Source organism: Pezoporus flaviventris, unplaced genomic scaffold (genome assembly GCF_033815535.1).
Source record: "Pezoporus flaviventris isolate CSIRO_AGI_PZ_B2104156 unplaced genomic scaffold, CSIRO_AGI_Pfla_v1 ptg000648c, whole genome shotgun sequence".
Lineage (NCBI taxonomy): Eukaryota > Metazoa > Chordata > Aves > Psittaciformes > Psittacidae > Pezoporus > Pezoporus flaviventris.
The window spans coordinates 3,865-16,973 of NW_026893194.1; the positions used below are offsets into that span (position 1 = coordinate 3,865).

At 37.8% G+C, this 13,109-nt stretch overlaps 1 protein-coding gene across 1 annotated transcript; it reads right to left on the reverse strand.

The window, feature by feature from the left end:
• Positions 1-1,258: 1,258 nt before the first annotated feature.
• LOC133264134 (terminal nucleotidyltransferase 4B-like) lies at positions 1,259-11,990 on the reverse strand. Its single transcript, XM_061444061.1, has 4 exons — positions 11,822-11,990; positions 5,582-5,628; positions 2,643-2,763; positions 1,259-1,637 (listed from the first exon to the last, which is right to left on the reverse strand). The coding sequence occupies exons 1-4, from the start codon at positions 11,909-11,911 to the stop codon at positions 1,482-1,484; spliced, it is 414 nt and encodes a 137-aa protein (XP_061300045.1). The 5' UTR covers positions 11,912-11,990; the 3' UTR covers positions 1,259-1,481.
• Between the last annotated feature and the right edge of the window lie 1,119 nt (positions 11,991-13,109).

Here is a 13,109-nt window from a genome sequence, read left to right on the forward strand (position 1 = left end):
TAACCTTCCATTTCAACACTCCAGTCATAAATCAAGAAGCACATAGTCAATTTTGGGCAAGCAGGCAGGGCCTTATGGACTTACCTAAAGAGAAATGTGTATGCAGAATCTAACTGAAATACAGCCCTTGTGTTGTGGCAGAAAACCAAATACAGATTGCCTGTCCACCACAAGGCAATGTGACAATGCACAGTATGCAAAAACTGAAGTTAGCTGCCAAATTCCAAGTACGTGTCCTGAGACAGAGAATCTGGGCATCTTCTTTCACCAACAAGAAGCTACACAGCACAAAACTATCGGTCTTGATTTAGCAGCAAAAGGCTGCCCAACACAATCAACTTCTGTTCATCAGATAGAGACTGAGAAAAGGAAGGTCTCTGAACCCACCCCACCCTCTTAATGTGAATGCAGGTGCAGGAGGCCTCATCAACACAAGGTTTATATATAAGCACACAGGTGAGACTATGCAGACAAGAACTCAGATTATTCTACTGAAACTAAGGACAGAAGTTTTTCTTCTGTGTCTTTCTACAGGTTAAAGAAATAAGACACTGTAGAAGCAAACCGAGCTAATTTCATACCTGCTACTAAACATACATAAGGGAACTGAAGATTAACAAGGTGAAGTCCATACTTTCAACTCATCAGCAACTGAAAATCCCCCCAAATTTAGAAGACCTCCTGCAACTCAATGACATTATTAAACCAGATGTACGTGATTTCTAACCCTTATGACTGAAAGTGAAGTGCTTGCTTTATTCAGTTTTATGAAGGAGTTTTACATGTTTAGCTATTGAAATACTTTGATTCTCCTGCTGTCATTAGTTTTGTTAAAAACCCCAAGCAGTCAGTAGTAGAACAGTAATACCTACACACTTAAGTGAGACTGAACTGCACTTCATCCCCCTACACAGAACATAAAAACAGAAGAAAAATTTTCTACTGCTTCTATGAGACATTTGCTATGAGTGTCCCAATGCACTGAATAGGGGAAGGGAAGGAAAGGAAAATAGTGTAAGGATCCTTCAAAACTTTAAATACACATTAATCCTAACAAAATGACCCCATATACTAAACAAAACCAACTGTAATGTATCTATCAAACAGGTATTGGTGAAACCCTGAACAATAACTTACTAAATTTAACTTATTCTACCTTATTAGCATTTGTATGCTGAAATAATATTCATTCTAGAACAAGATTAATCCTACTCTCTCAGCAATGTGTGGTTATTACTAATTTTAAGTTCAAGGAGCCACAGGTAGAGCAGAACATTTTAGACAGGTATTAGTGCATTCTCTTTAGTACCATTAAAGAACTGTACCATTAAAACTTCTCAATACTTCATACATTGCTATTTTCGTGTCTTTCAGGGCAAAATATCTAAAACCTAAGAACATCATGGAGTAGCAGTAGACAACAAAAATAACAGAGTGAAAGTGTATCTCTAGTCAGGATGCAGTCAAAGTAAAATATAAAATCAAATCATCAAATATTCAGCTCTAGCTCTATTACAGTGTTGCCTAACCTTGATAAAATCTTTGATGAGCTGGGCTGCTTTAACCCCGTTCTGTACATTAAAGCTTATATCAACTTTTACTTCAGTGAAGCAATCTGTCAGTTTAATAATAGGTACCTGCAAAAGAAAGACAGGTTAAGTCAATACAGATTTCCAAGAGACATTTGGTTTCATTCATACTTATATGCACCAGTAAAACTGAAACGTTTTATGACTTTGTTGAGAGAAAACAGTACTCCTATTTATTTAAGAACGCACTCTCCTTGCCAATCTGTTTACATCAACTTTGCTTTTCTAACTCATAAATGCCATTTTCAATTTACTATCCTGTTTAACAGAACTTAACACTTAATCTTCAAAGTGATTCCTTTTAAATTGTTTTTAGTTGTCTCCTAGTGCAGCAGCACAGCTCTAGTGGGAAAAACAATCACCAGAGGGAGACAAACGCTTAAGAAATTAAGATCAATGGTAATAGATACTCAAGAAAATACACACTCCTGTCATTGCGGGTCACTGATTCCTCATCAAAATCATCTTCAGACAAGAAGCACAAGTTACTGAGAACACTATGACATATCTCCACCTGAGTGGTTTCCAAATTACCTCTCTCTACTAATAATAGCCATCAATTAGACACCTGTTTAACCCCCAACACACTTACATACTCTTACAATTAGCAGAAGGTAGGAAGTTATAATGGAATTTATCCTATCCTGTGCGAGGCATACCATTACATATTTATATAAGGCTGTACTTAGTACTTCTATGTGAAAATGTATTATGTCTGCTTACTTACAATAAGAAAAAATTACTTATGTAAAAACTGAGTCCAGAAATTCACAAGTTTGATCACATTAATTCACAACAATGACTAATATAATCTCACTTTAAAACAAGTGTATGTTGTGTAGCATGAACAATCAGATTATTTTCCCCAACAGAAGAAATGCTTCTGTTGCAGCACTATCAATTATTTTAGAGTAATAAAAACTGTAATAAATAAAAAAGTTCTAGCTTATATTTATATATAGTTTCTGCTTATGAAAATTCATCCTTTTAACCAAGATATTTTATTACACATTTAGCTTAGAACAAGGAAACACCTTCTTCCCCCAAACTTACAGTTGCTTTATCTAAAACCTTTACTGAGTTTTCATCTGCTACATTGTGCTTTCTAAGAGCTTCTTCCAGGGTCCAAAGAGGCAATGTCTCCCACTTTCCAAACACAACTAAATCAATATCACTGAAATAGAAAGAAAGCACAGATTTATTCAAATTAAAAGACCAATACACTTAAAAGATAAACAGCTGACATCCACACATAACCAAAATAAAGCTGACAGAATGTAACCAAATAATTTATTCTTAATTTTCTGAGGAAAGAGGTGGGGGATGAACTCTTACACCTGGGGAACTACAGAATATTTCAGATTACCAAGGGAGGGGACAGACACACACACACACACACACACACACACATACACACACACACACACACACCCCCCCCACTTGGGCTGCAAATCCCAAGATTAGTCTCCTCAGGCCACGCTGTCAGCAGAAATGGATCAGCTTCACCAGAGTGATTCTGAGCAAGAAAGTAACTTGTTGTGGAGCACCACCTTTGGGCTGTATTAATCAGTAACCCTGATTTAACAGCCTGTCACTGAAAGGGAAAGTCCTGGTCTCCATCCTCTGCTCCCAGATGCATGGCCCTGTCTCCTCCTTTGCTGCAGGTCTGGTGTTTGTCTAATCTACAGCAAATCAACTCAACATATTAATGGATGTGGCAAAAACCAACTCCCCACCCCTAAAAAAACCCAAAACATTGTGGGGTAATTTCCTGCCTCTTTGCATTTCAAAGTTGGGTTTCTGGGTGATCAGAGCACCAGCTAGCACATGGTAAGCAGCTGGTCTGTAGCGCCAAGAATAGGGAGCGGGGAAGGAGATCGGAAAATGTGGCAACTTTGACTTCAGGAAGCAACAAGCTGTTAAGCAAGATCAAACTAATTAACTTCATTCATTAACTCAGCTCCTTGAAGAGGTGTCTCCATCCCTACACTTCCTCCCTATGCACGTACACATTCTTCTGACTACAAAGGGATTTGACACCCTAATTCAGTGCCTAAACTCAAATCCAAAAGATGACTGGTGTCCAAACCAAAGCCAGTAAGGGCTACTGTGAGATCTTGAGCTCTTTCCTCTTTGCTCCCCAACTTCTTTGATTTTCCCTGCTTGGTTGGGTACACAAAGGAGACGAGCATATAACCCTGCAGCTATACGAGCAGACCAGTGGCACAGAAAACTGCAACAGGCAACACCAAAAAAATTAGGAATACTTTTCCTCCCAACAGATCCTACAGGTCTGCTGTTTCACAGACAACACTGCTTTAACAACCTCAAAGAAACCGAAATATCTCTTGCCAACAAGCAGTGTCAGCAGCAGTTCAGCTGCATGCCATTTAGCTGGCAAGGGTAGGCAGCACTCAGCCAGCTGCAGAAAACTATGTTAAAAACCTGCTTGGAGAGCAGGAAATGCTACTGGACACTTCTAAACTAAATTGGTGTTAAACCCACTACTGATGCTGAGAGTTAACAAGACACTCTTTTTTTTCTGATACACACCAAGAGAGAAAAAGTAGTTCTGTTGTCACCTTGAGTATAGATATTGCCTGAAAAATAACAGAGATGCAGCAGCTAAACAACCCTGTACCCAAACCTTCAATATCAGCTTAAGTAAAAGATTAGACAAAATATAACACAGAATAACAGAATAAAAAAAAACACACTGCAGGTCTTTCTGAATCCCAGAAACTGAAATCTAAATTAACTATACAGTTACTGACGGGTAGGGAAAACTTAGAGCAAAAGGAAGCTTGGATAGAAGGCAACAGTGAATTAATTACCCCCATGCAAACACTCATTATTTTGAAAGTATAGCAAGTACTGCCACAGGAAGGGTTTTGTTGGCTTATGTACTGTGTTTAAAAACACCTGCATTTTTTCTCCCCCCCAAAACTCTGCTGAGACAAGTATGGAGAAAAGGCAGTATATGAAATCAAATAGACAACAGCAAAGTGGTTTTGTTGCATCAGTTTCAAAATAATCAGTCATGTGGATAGGTATAGCTCTCTTGCATTATCAGCAACCCATCAAGTTTAATCAAGCCTATTTAAAATCAATGGAAAAAAAGCCAAAAATGAGGCATTGTGAAAACAATGTGTATTTGTACACCTTACTTCTGACTTTCCAAACAGAAACTGAGCAATTCAGTCTTCCTGCAACCCCTTAGACTAAAATGGGTATTAAAACATCTGTCAGATTCTTTTTTCAAAACTACATGAAATGATGACTTGGGTATCCGGCACTTGTAGTCAGTACTAAATACCAATTCCTCATGTTCCCAAAGTACAGAACTCAATTCAAGTGTTAACTTCAGGACTTATGCTATTTAAATGTGTTTGTCCCCTGCAGCCATTTAAGCCTTTCATTCTATTTCTATTTAACTGTCAAAAATACTTACAATTTCTACACAGAAGATACCAATGAAACTGAAAAATTACTTTATGAAAACTAGTAATAAATTTGGAAAAGGTAGATGATGGCTATTGTACAGATTTCACTAAAGAAGAGTGAAAGAAAAAAAGCGATTCTGTATGCAATCTTGTCTCTTCAGTGCTAAGATTATCATAAAGAAGGCAATGTTAAATGTTTCAATTTAATCACCTGTGGAGATAATTTTAGCTTTTCTTTTAAGGCCAAACTCTTATTTCGGTTCAGTCACTAAAGAAGCCAAGTCACAATACAAGCCTTTTTTGACAACATGGTATTTTTAGATCTTTTACTAATACATGCAAAAATCTATATAGCCACAGGTACTACAGTTAATAGTCTTAATTACTAATTTTTGTATACACTTTGCAGAGTACTAATAGCTTAACACTTTCTTAATATAACAAGTATACGCACAAGCAACAGATATTAGGAGATCAAATAAGTCACTACAAAGGTATAAACTCGAAAGGCTATCTTTTGTACAGAATTTACACTGAAAAATTACTGACCTTGTAGGTAAATATAAACCAGTTTTAAAACTTCCAAATATCTGCACCTGAAACACAAGAACAGAAGAAGTGATTCAGAGCAGCACTGTTGAGAAGGACTTGGGGGTTTGGTTGATGAGAAACTGAACATGAGCTAGCTTCAGTGTGTGCTTGCAGCCCAGAAAGCCAACCGTATCCTGGGCTGCATCAAAAGGAGCGTGACCAGCAGGTCGAAGGAGGTGATCCTGCCCCTCTACTTCTGCTCTCGTGAGACCCCACTTGGAGCACTGTGTGCAGTTCTGGTGTACTCAGCATAAAAAGGACATGGAACTGTTGGGGCAAGTCCAAGGATAGTAAGGGGGCAGGAGCACCTCCCGTACGAGGACAGGCTGAGAAAGTTGGGGCTGTTCAGCCTGGAGAAGAGAAGGCTGCATGGAGACCTCATAGCAGCCTTCCAGTATCTGAAGGGGGCCTAGGAGGATGCTGGAGAGTGACTCCTCATCAGGGACTGTAGCAATAGGACAAGGGGAAATGGGTTTAAACTAAAACAGGGTAAGTTCAAGTTAGATATAAGGAAGTTCCTTACTCATAGGTGAGTAGGCACTGGAATAGGTTGCCCAAAGAAGTTGTGAATGCTCCATCCCTAGCAGTGTTCAAGGCCAGGTTGGACAGAGCCTTGGGCAACACGGCCTAGCGTGAGGCATCCCTGACCATGGCAGGGGAGTTGGAACTAGATGATCTTAAGGTCCTTTCCAACCCTAACTATTCTATGATTCTAAATGATCAGGATTCAGAAGACAAACAAGTTCTATTAAATTGCTTGGAAAAGCTGGTTATTGCTACCCTCCATTGGTATATTTTGGTACTGCCAACAGGCACATTCTGAATAGAAGTACTCTCTTCTGTTAAAACATTTACATCTTCAGTGTAGTGTAAATTGCTAATCTTCAGTGTTATTACCCACAAAACATTAATAACTTTGACTTTTCTATTACAAAACCTTCTTTTTAATATAAAAAATTCACCATGACCAAATTTAGCAAAAAACCATAACTCAAATTTAAAACACTTTAGAATGATAGAACATTAAGAAAAACCCAGTTCAGTACAATTTCTTTTCTGCTTTCATATCTCAAAGTATACCCTTCACTTTTTAAAAACATTATCTAAATTTAATATACTTCCATTGCTTTGCATACTAAAAAAGAATTGCATCACAGTTCTTTTCTGAACTGCAGAGCAAGTAGCACAACTCTGTTTATTTCTGCTTAAAAAAAAAAAAAAAAAAGTTTCAGAGTTTCACATCCCCCAGATTTAATTATGCTGGATTTTTGCTAGCACCGGAGGTTTAAATAAGGAGGTGTCTGTTGTAAACTGTCCAAACCCACAGTTGTTTAGTCTGGAGGAGGCTCAGGGGGGACCTTATGGCTCTCTACAACTACCTGACAGGAGGTTGTAATGAGGTGGGGGTCAGCATCTTCTCCCAAGTAACAAGCAATAGGAGAAGAGGCAATGGCCTCAAGCTGCACCAGAGGTGGTTTACGTTGGATATTAGGAAAAAATTTTTCACAGAGAGGGTGATCAAACATTGGAATAGGTTGCCCAGGGCACTGGTGGAATCACCATCTCTGAAAGTGTTCAAAAACTGTGTAGATGAGGCCCTCAGCGATATGCTTTAGTGGTGGTCTTGGCAGTGCTGGGGTAATGGCTGGACTTGATGATCTTAAAGGCCTTTTCCAACCTAGTTGACTCTATGATTCTAACTTAGCCAAGCCTCACAGGGAGGTTGGACTCCTGCTAAGTCTCAAAGGGGGACTGGTGAGACTTCAAAATAAAAATATCTACACATTTGGACTAATTTTCAACCAGACAGTCTTCTGATGTGTTTCCTGGAGCCACCTTACAGACCTGTGTATTCTGCTTCAGTAAGTCTCATGCACTAGCTTGACTGCCACTTATTTGTATGTCAAGTGACCCACTTTCTATGTTTTTCCCCTTAGGGACAAGAAAAAGGGAGAGATGGGAAAAGACGATGTTTTGCAAGTAAGTGTTTTGATACTTTATTAGACTAGGAAGCTAGTTTGCATGCTTCCTCTTGATTTTTTCATATCATTTAATTCTTCTTACTCCCTCAACCCACCCCCAAAAAAAGCACATGCTGACAGTAATTTGAATGTTGAAAATTCACAGCTTCTCAAACTAGAAAAGACTGCAAGAGATGCCACAGAACTAGCATCAATATTATATTAGATCTTGACAAAAGCATAAAGGCATCACAAAGCTAAGAATGTAACTATTATTACTATTTTCAATACAGGATAATAATAAAAGCATCCTCTGTAAAACTGTTTGGGTTCAGTCAAACCAGGATTTATTTGTCCACCAGAAATATCTGAAAAGTGCTTCTCCACAATCAAACAACCACTGATGGGTTCGGAAAAAAAATAAATGTCCTTCCACATTTTCAAACAAAACAGTATGCTCAGCTGAACAGCAAAGAGAGCCTTTACTGAATAAACAATCCTGAAAATATTCATAAACTGATACAACATATGACCTTTACAGAAAGGAATGAGACAATATCTGCTGTTGTACAATAATTTGGAATATGAGAAACACTGAATTATTATAAAAGAAACCCACACTTCAATCCCTCTCTCATCAAATCTGGAAAGATGGGCGAGGAAGAGTGAGGAAATCGGAACAGAACCATTAAAGGATTTTGATTTATAGAACTGGAATTTAAACTGTTGAAGCTCCGGAGCCATGTACATATTTAAAGTATCCCAAATACAGGACACTATCGTGACTTGAGAAATCTGAGACTTAGTTTTGTAGTGTGCCAACGCTGCCACTTATGGTTTTATTCTATGTGGACAGAGATATGTATTTGCATTCATAAGATAACTTAAGACTTCACAGTACTGTAATGGACTCCTACTCCTGTATGTTATTGTTACTATTTATCCTACATTTCTTCAAACTTACTCGTATTAAATTCCAAAGGTCCTGGATGAGCTTTAATTACAGTGCGTATCCAAATATGTCCTCACTATGCACAACAGAACTTGGAAACCCACAAAAAGTTGGAAACTCTTTGCTACCAAAGTCTCTCCATCAAAAGAAAACAAAAAATCTATCTGTAGCCAGTTTAGAGTTCCCTTTCTTCTACATCATTAAGTAGAATTTTCTGAAGTTTGTCAAACTAAATAGAGTGAATCTTTTTACTTCCATTCACAGTGACAATATTTTCATAACTGAATTGTGTGAAGTATGCCACATTACCTCTTTTCAGATTTACGAAGCCACATAATATTCAGACACGAATCCGAGGACATTATGACAAATACATCCTAAATTCCACTGTATAACTACTTATTTGTTCAGTAGTAAAACTTTCACATTCAATTGGTAAAAAATCTTTGTCTTAAAATGCTCCCATTTAATGTTTTGGGTTGTTCAGTTTCAGCGTAATTAAAGCCTTTCTTATGGTCAGAGCCTTGCTGATGCCAAGAACAGTTCTCACTTAGTAGGAATGTTTCCTTCTAAGCACATTCCCTTGAGTAAGAGAGCAAATGACTTCTGTATATAAAGTAACAGTTTAGGATACCTAGTTTTACCCTCCCTCCATCTGCTTTTTCAGCCTTTCCCTATGTGGAACAGGAACAGACACATTCTACACACTCTGTACGTTCAGATTCATGAAGCCTGATTTTCATTTTCCTTGGTATCTGATTTTTATAGAGTATGTCTTACATACATGTTTAGTGAGAAATTACAAACTGAATGTGTATGTTTAACTTACAAGTTTATTTTAGCTGGATTTGCTGCATCTATGACTCAAAATGAACGGCTTAAAGATTAACTTACCATTTTACACTGCAGCTAAAGATAAGGACATTGGACCAGGTAACACTCTACCTTCTCAGAGTGTGTACTCAAAACTTAAAAAAAGTAGCTAAACCGATACAGATTTCCAGAAGGTTAGTGATTGACTCAAGGAACTGAAAAATTACAACAAAAGACTGTCAAAGTTGAACACAGTTGAGTTCAGCAGTTCAGTTCCCAACCAGATCTGTAAAGTAAGTATTAGAAAAACAGCATTACAGTAATTTCCAGATTGTCACCTGGCATGCTGTGTCACCTGTGTCACTGTTCTGTTCCTCTCTAGCCTCCAGAAAATGGAAGGGCATATAAGAGGAGAATTCTTCCTCAATGTAACAACAGCACACAAGATGCATTTAAGCTCTGAAGAGCAGCTACTGACTTGAGAAAAATTGGCACATTCTTGCTCTCTATCATTTTCAAGAACAGCAAAGAAAGAGGGTCATAGCAGTTTTAACTGGCAATAATTGAAAAGTGAACTTCAGTTTTCAACTACATTGTGTGTGCTTCCTCTCAGTCACATTACAGCTAAGCCCAGTGGCCAGCTGTCACTTGTGGCAGGGCTTGTAATTTGTTTCCCCCCTTAAACAGATTACAGCTACAAAAAACAGTTTCAGTAGCTTAAAAAAAGGCTTTTTTTCTCAAGCCCCCAGTCATATATATATATATATATAAAACAAACATTTTAATACAAAAGACCTAGCTTTTACAGATCAAGTCTGTCCTACAAACAGAGTATCTCTGGATGCACTAAGTTCTTGTGCCCTGTTCAAAGTGTTAGTGGTAACAAAGAAAGATCCCCTGGTAACAAACCCATTCTCCCCATTACACTAGTTTTAAGTCTGAAGCACACAAACTTGTTTAGGAAATAGCGGCCTCTTCTTCAGGCTGAAGCAGTCAGCTGTTGTGGTGAAATCCCCTACTATAAGACTTTGGCAGGGTGTATCAGAGCAAGCACTGGTTTCTACCCACACTATTTCCTATACTATCACCTGTCAAACTGGCAGCCCACTAACTCCTGCTCTTCATTAGGATCTACAACACTGTTTCACTGGGTTAGAGGAGAGCTATACAACACCTGTGAGATATGCTAAAGTCTCTTACAGAGTCCCCTTGGAAAGGTTGTTTTAGTCAAAGAAAAAACTACCAGATATGTGTCGTACTGACTATCATAGCTGTACAAAGGCAGCTATCACTGAGTGAAGAGTGCTCCTTCCATATGATTTGTCACTAATACATTGACCATAATATGAACCACCTTGAAAATGTGAGTGTATTTTACACACAAAACCACACACCACATACCTATAGTTTAGAAATAATTCATATTCTGTGATATTCTGCCAATTTCTAAAAAATACATTCAAAAAGAACAGGTGAAGAAGATCTAAAATGAACAGTGGTTTTAAGTCACTCATGTCAAAACGCTACCTTTTACTGTGGCAGGATCAAAGAGCATTCCTTATACTAAAGATTCTGCTGTCTGAATTTGGTTTACTATTCCAGCTAACAAGTCCTTATTTTCAGTTATTGTTATCTACAGATAGATGACTACAGCTATACATCTCCATTCTGGAAATGTTAGTAGAGGGGTACAACTGAACTAGATGCAATTATGCCAAAATTCCAAACGTGTGCCCATAAAACCACCTTGAGATGCAAAAGCATCTTCTTTGGCTTCTCTTTAATCCAACCTTTATTGAAATAAAGCATAGCTCTGCACAGAAGAAACTTGTTTCGACTGAATGAAGTACTAGCAAAAACCCATCTTCAGTGGAAAGAGGCATTTCAGATTTTAAGCTCAATACACAGATCTACAGACTTGTTTGTTCCTGTACAAAAAAACTGGTTCCTTTAAATTTGTAAGATGTCAATTTAGTTTAACTGCCCATTAAAAACAGCATGGTCTACGAAACATGGCATTGCTGGCATCCCACCTTAATATTCAGGACCACAGGTCTTTGGACTAGAAGCCCTGCTACTAGCAAAGTGATGACTTCCAGTAGATTTGTTTTCGGGTTTCTTTTAACACAGTACATTACAAGCATGCATGCCTGGTATGCTCTCATTAATTTTAGTAAATAAATATTCATGAGACTAAATGTTGCCATACCTTATGACCTCTCTTTGACTACAGTATATCTAGCCTTTCTTTGTTCCTATGTGTGACAGAAAATGTTGACTTGTATTATTCTAGCAAGAAAGATCATCTCCCTCATTTGACCAGAAATCCTTTTGTTGTTGTTTTGGTTTGTGCTTTTTTATTATGGAAAAACAAACAGTATTTTCATGATTCAATACTTCACAAAGCAAACAGGCACAAAATGTTGCTTTCATATATTAAAAAAAAAAAAAACAGAACAGTGTCCTACTCACATCTGCATTAGGCCAGAGCTCTTTTATAACGTTTTCTATCCTGTTCACCACTTCCATCCGCATTCTCTCTTCTTCAGGTCTGGGAGACATATACTTATAAAAGTCAATGATTTCTTCATGAAGACTAAGAAAGAGGGAAGAAAAACAAACAAACAAAAAAAAAACAAACACCAGAGAGTCATGGAAAAAAAAAAAAAACACAAGAAACTGAAACAGCAACTATTCTAATCAAACATGCTTTTTGAGCTCCTAGTTACCTATCTAATTACGGGCCAGTTCAAGAGTAGCATGCAATTAAAAAAGAAAACAGGTTCACAACACTTGGCAATGTTTAATTTCCTGTTAGCTTCTTGTGCCATAGGTCAATATTGCACTGCACTTGCTGAAAGTGTGAAAGCAAATTTAAATCCAAGCACCTTCAATTCACATTGAAAATCACACTCTGTATTTTACTGCCAGTGTAGCAGAGAAATGGTTCAGTCTTCAAGTCTGAATGCAGCTGTAAGCTCTGAGTACAAGCTCTGCAAAAATGTAAACAGGAGGTTTTCAGCCAATGCTTCCTACTCAGCCCTTGGCACCAGCAAGGGAGTTTCAGGCATCAGTCTGTGTTCAGTAAAAAGCTTTTAAAAGTTGATAGCAATTGTGCCAGTACTAGAGCTAGGAAAAAAAATGCTTCTTTTAACTGCTTAAAGACACAAACTATGCACTCTCCCCCCATAACAAGAAAATAAGTAGTACACATACAGCAGTGGTGGCTCAGAAGAGTAAGTGATTGACAGACAGTAACCCATACATTTGACAGTTTACCATGTCAGTCAGTAAGTTGTGTTTAGAGTACCTATGATTAGAGCTGAAACAAAAACGCCTTCATACAGTACCACAAATTTCTGTGCTTCTGTAATATCATAAACACATCATCTTGACTAACAGTGTATTTAGAAAAACTGACACGACCCTTTAATATCAGCCACAGAGTAGCTAATCTGTTTCCTGCATTACAGTAATAGCTATTTTTTAAAAATGTATTGTTTCTAGTTACCAAGTACAACTGCATCTCCTCTTAAAGTTCTGAGGGACCATCAGAAGAGAGCAATTTATTAAGAGCAGATGAGATGGGGAATCTAATACTTCCCCACTGCATACACACTTCAAAAAATCCAATGTTAATAACTGGAAGTTGAATACAGGTGGAAACAAAATATTAAAATATCTGAAAGTTGTATTCAACAGTGTCAGCGTAGGGGCAGAACTCAAACCATCTGCATTATGTTCTTCAATACTGCAGCGT

Excerpts from the sequence above, each read along its gene's own strand:
- LOC133264134 (XM_061444061.1), bottom strand. The coding sequence starts at position 11,911 with ATGTCTCCCAGACCTGAAGAAGAGAGAATGCGGATGGAAGTGGTGAAC. Across the intron at positions 5,629-11,821 it reads AGCTCTGGCCTAATGCAGAT|GTGCAGATATTTGGAAGTTT; the intron begins GTGAGTAGGACA and ends CTTGTGTTTCAG. Across the intron at positions 2,764-5,581 it reads GGTTTATATTTACCTACAAG|TGATATTGATTTAGTTGTGT; the intron begins GTCAGTAATTTT and ends TTTCTATTTCAG.